Source organism: Cupressus sempervirens, chromosome 3 (genome assembly GCF_028749045.1).
Source record: "Cupressus sempervirens isolate cs-2001-9-10 chromosome 3, ASM2874904v1, whole genome shotgun sequence".
NCBI lineage: Eukaryota > Viridiplantae > Streptophyta > Pinopsida > Cupressales > Cupressaceae > Cupressus > Cupressus sempervirens.
In genome coordinates this window covers 806,102,556-806,107,639 of record NC_143120.1, presented here as the reverse complement: position 1 = coordinate 806,107,639, position 5,084 = coordinate 806,102,556, and the positions used below count along the sequence as shown (strand labels likewise).

Genomic DNA, 5,084 nt, shown 5'->3' with positions numbered 1-5,084 from the left:
TTAAAAATGACAAATATAAACACTTAGACAAATAGATATCATAATTTAATCAAATTTCTAATCATTTAATTATTATAAGTGCTCTATTTTCTGTGTACCTTTTAAAAATTTATAGTAAATTTGTATTTATAAATACTAATATTTTACTATTTTCATATTAGAAAAATAGAAAATATTTAAATGACACAAATATTATTTTACGTTTAAATTTTTATATTATCATGTACAAATATATTTCTCAAAACTATTTATTAATTTTTTTTCTGGCTGATTACTGATCAGAGGGAAATTGTTTGGCAGCTTCTTTCGTTAGGACACGTTGCCTTGGCGTGTTGGGAACGAGAGACGTTCCATGCCTCAGTTTCCACACGCGGGAATACTTTCCGTGTGGAAATTTCATTCTGTGGACTTGCGTTGATTGCGGTGATTTCTTCCTTGTCTGTTCTATAATTTCTGATGTGAATTGTCGTGTGTACTCGCTAGTCAGCAGTCTTGACTTGACCCCAGAGACGATGTCTACGGCAGACTGACGGAAATAGACTGACGGAAATAAACGGCCCGGTGCATTTTCGTGGCTATTTAGCCAGTGCCACATATTGATGGCTTTTGAGGACCGAGTCTGAAAGGATTAAAGTGCAATGGCTTAACTTATTTAGACCCCATCTCCTATTAATTGATTCCCACCGTGCGTCCCCCTGCCCTGGCCTACTTTATCTTGGCTACTCTTCTATCATGGCTACTCTTCTCTTCATCATGCTCTTCATGCTCTGCGTCTTTCCAGCCTCCGCTCTGAATATCTCTCAACAGCAACAATTGCTCTTGCAATTCAAAGCGGCTATAATTTCAACCAACAACGCCTCTTCACTACCTGATTGGACTCCCCTGCACCCGCTCTGTAATTGGTCTGCCGTTACCTGCGATCCCTCTTTCCACTCAGTCCTCGCCCTCAACTTATCAAATATGAATTTAGATGGCACCATCTCTCCCCTGCTGGGGAATCTCACCTCTCTTCAATCCCTCGACCTCTCACAAAATGCCCTCACCGGTACCATTCCGCCTCAACTCGGCCAACTTACCCATCTGAGGGTTCTCTGGCTGTACTACAATCAGTTACAAGGAACAATTCCCGCCTCTCTTTCTGCTTGTCGCAGTTTGTATGACCTGGATCTCTCCTCTAACCAACTACATGGCAGCATTCCGGCTGAGCTGAGTCTCCTTTCAAGTTTGAAGTTCCTTTATTTGTTAATAAACAATATCACAGGTGTCATTATCCCTTCTTTCAAAAATCTGTCCTCTTTAGTTGAATTGCAGTTGGGACAAAATGATCTCTCAGGCACCATTCCTTCCGAATTGGGAGCCCTGCCTCAACTACAGACGCTCGCCCTTAGCGCAAATCAGCTTTCAGGTCCCATTGCCCCTGAGTTGGGCATGCTCGCTCACCTACAGGTTCTTCACCTCTGGGGAAATAACTTATCAGGCCCCATTCCCACATCTTTAGGAAACCTGTCTGCCTTGACCGCTTTAGATTTGTCAGAAAACTATCTCCAAGGTCCCATTCCCCCTGAATTGGGCCTGCTCACTCAACTGCAGTACCTTTCCCTTTTTGGAAATAACTTAACGGGGACCCTTCCTAGCTCTTTAACAAATCTTTCAAGCCTGACTGTATTAAGCCTATATGTAAACCAGCTTAGTGGACATATTCCGCGGGACTTTGGTACCAAGCTCTCCAATTTACAATACCTCACTTTATGGGGAAATCAGCTTAGCGGTCATATACCAAACTCCCTTGGAAATTGTTCCAACCTCACACAACTTCATTTATCTGAAAACCAGTTCAGTGGAATGGTGCCAATGGAGCTGGGTAAGTTGAACTTCCTTACGAAGCTTTACCTACACACCAATCAACTTGTTACAGACAGCAGTAAAACATTGGCTTTTCTTAGTTTCCTCAGCAATTGCTCCCACTTGCAAGAAATAATAGTGGATGATAATCATCTTAGTGGTATGTTGCCCAAATCCATAAGCCAACTGTCTTCCAATCTCAATTTCTTCGATTTGTCAAACAACATGATAAGCGGAAGCATACCACAACAGATTGCCAATCTAACAAACTTGACCTATTTAAGTTTAAGCAATAATCTTTTCAGTGGCAATATTCCATCTGAATTCCAAAGATTCCAGAAGTTGGAAAGATTGGACTTGGGTGGGAACAAATTAGAAGGAAGCATTCCAAGTGAGATAGGTCAAATGCGACATCTAGGACTCCTAGATCTTAGTTATAACCAGCTATCTGGAAAAATACCAGATTCACTTTGTATCCCCCAACAGCTAAGGCGCCTTTTTCTTCAGCACAACAACTTGTCGGGAGAGATCCCTGTTAGTTTATCAGGGTGTCAGAAGTTGGAGCTGATTGACTTATCTTACAATAAACTGGTGGGAAGGATACCACCTGATGTCATTGCCAGCCTTCAAAATCTGGCATTCTACCTCAACCTTTCATGGAATTCTCTGGAAGGGTCCTTACCAATGGAGATTAGTAAAATTTCAATGGCTCAAGCCATAGACATCGCTCGAAATCGACTTACTGGGGTGATACCAAAATCTCTCGGAGAATGCACAGAATTGGAGCATCTCAATCTGTCCCACAATGCCTTTCAAGGTCCAATTCCAGATTCAATCTCCAAATTACAAAATCTCCTAGAAATGGATCTTTCTAACAATTTTTTGTCAGGTTCAATGCCAATGTCCCTTGAAAGACTGAAAGCACTTCAGTACATGAATGTTTCTTTCAATAATTTGTCAGGTCAGATTCCAGAAGGAGGGTTGTTTCCAAATAGAACTGTTATAGCATTGTTGATGGGAAATCCTGGCCTTTGCGGCCCAACGAATTATTCATTACCTCTATGCCCAAAAAAGACTCAACAAAAGCATTTACTGCTTAAGAAAATAGCCTTATCAGTTGGAATAATTGGGTTTATATTGTGCTCCTTCATCTTAGGAGTTCTGTGGAGACGTAAATTTTCAGACCAGCTATTACATCCCACAAACTTTATTTTTCAGCGGCTTAGCTATCAAAAATTTTCTTATGAAGAGCTTGTAATTGCAACAGCTGATTTTGACGAGTCAAACTTGCTTGGAAGGGGTAACTTTGGATCAGTCTACAAAGGCATTTTGAGGGATGGTAAGATAGTTGCAATTAAGGCTCGTAATTTGCAGAATGAAGAAGCTCATAAGAGCTTCAACACAGAATGCAAAGTGCTAGGGAGGATTCGACACCGTAACCTGATTAAAATCCTCAGTGCATTTTCCTACCCAGGATTCGAAGGTTTAGTTCTTCAATTTGCATCAAATGGGAGCTTGGAGAAACATTTGCATCCTGATAGGGACGATCTGGAAATTCGCAACTTGGGATTGATCAACTGTTTGAGCATTGCTGTTGATGTTGCCCATGGGATGGAATATTTACATCATGATTGCCCTCTGCAAATTGTGCACTGTGATTTAAAGCCTAGCAATGTGCTCCTGGACGACAACATGACAGCCCTTGTGACTGATTTTGGTATATGCCGTTTGACCACTCCAAACCCTAAAGATTCTCTTAGTGCAACGACATTTGCGTTCAAAGGGTCTATTGGGTATATTGCTCCAGGTAGTTTTTTAAATTTTTTTCTATAATATATGTACAATATCATTTTCTTTTAATATCTTTTATAGATTTTCATCAATGAAATTTATATTGATTGCAGAGTACGGATTGTGCGGTGGTGTTTCTACAAAGGGAGATGTTTACAGTTATGGAATTCTGATGCTAGAGATGATTACAAGGAAGAGGCCAAGTGATGACATGTTCGTGGGAAACCTAAACTTGCAGAAGTGGGTAAGGTCAGCTTTACCAGACAGAGTGGCAAATATAGTTGATAGCCATCTATTGAGAGATGCAAATGGAAACATGGAAGATAATGGATGTCTTCTTTCTTTCATTCATCTTGGTTTGCTTTGTGCCAGTGAATCGCCAAGAGAACGACCTTCCATGAGAGAAGTAGCGAGGTTCTTGGAGGGTCTGAAGACATCTTTAATGGGAGGTGCAGCTGCTTCTGATTTAACATCTACCATATTAGACCTCCTTGATAGTACCAATCGTGCAGAAACATTGGGATCTGACAGTCAAAGTTCTACGTTTTAGATGTTCATCGATTTGAAAGAGAGATTTCATCCTTTATGTTTGCTGGTTTCAAGTTTGTCTTCCATCACAGGCTTGTCTTTGTTAATGTAGAATCTTCCCGAGGATAAATTCTGTTTCTTGAAGCCTGTAAACTGTTCAAATTGATGTGTGTGCAATTGCATTATTCTAGTTTGAGAAAGTAGAATGCTGTCTATATATACTATGTTCCTTTCATAATATGCTGACATTTAAGATTTGTTTTTCCTTTCCTTACCTGATAAGTCACTAATCAACGAGCTGAAAAGCATGACATCAATCTGGATGTTGAATATCAAGGATGATGTATTAATGTCCACAAAGGATGAATCATGATTAACAATATACTAGGCATCCTCTTTTTCAAATTGCCTAAATCATTTGGAACAGTCAGTAGATATTTGATCATTGAGCTGCTTGCAGAATTCTTTCAATTTTAGATACTACCCTTCAATCGTTAAAAAATTACAATGCAAGAACTGTTTTGAATGCGATGTGTTAAAAGAATTCCATATCGCTCTGCAAAATGCTCTATAAAGAGGATAATTTGGTATTATCAGTATGGTCCGGAATGGATTTAAGTTCTACCTACTATTATATTTCACAAGTTATGTACGGAATTCAATTTTCTCTAGCTACTGCTTGGCAAAGACTAACATCATCATGTAACATTTCGGCTTTGAGATAGAGGTTGTAATTATGTAGAACGGATTACAATTCCAAATGAATTGCATCCAATATCAGTTAAGAACCGATATGTTCAATAACCTAAGAATCTTGGTTTTGTATAAATGTAAATGTTTGAATATTTGCACCTACATATATAGTTGACAATGCACTGATGTCTTATACGATATCACCCAATAGTCAATTTTTGCAACAGTTT

The 5,084-nt window shown here is 39.4% G+C and overlaps 1 protein-coding gene across 1 annotated transcript; it reads left to right on the top strand.

The window, feature by feature from the left end:
- Positions 1 to 620: 620 nt before the first annotated feature.
- LOC149569255 (uncharacterized) lies at positions 621 to 4,367 on the top strand. Its single transcript, XM_089822003.1, has 2 exons — positions 621 to 3,649; positions 3,747 to 4,367. Exons 1-2 carry the CDS (start codon positions 733 to 735, stop codon positions 4,181 to 4,183), a joined length of 3,354 nt encoding a protein of 1,117 aa, XP_089678129.1. The 5' UTR covers positions 621 to 732; the 3' UTR covers positions 4,184 to 4,367.
- Positions 4,368 to 5,084: the final 717 nt, after the last annotated feature.

Excerpts from the sequence above, each read along its gene's own strand:
- LOC149569255 (XM_089822003.1), top strand. The coding sequence starts at position 733 with ATGGCTACTCTTCTCTTCATCATGCTCTTCATGCTCTGCGTCTTTCCA. Across the intron at positions 3,650-3,746 it reads TATTGGGTATATTGCTCCAG|AGTACGGATTGTGCGGTGGT; the intron begins GTAGTTTTTTAA and ends TATTGATTGCAG.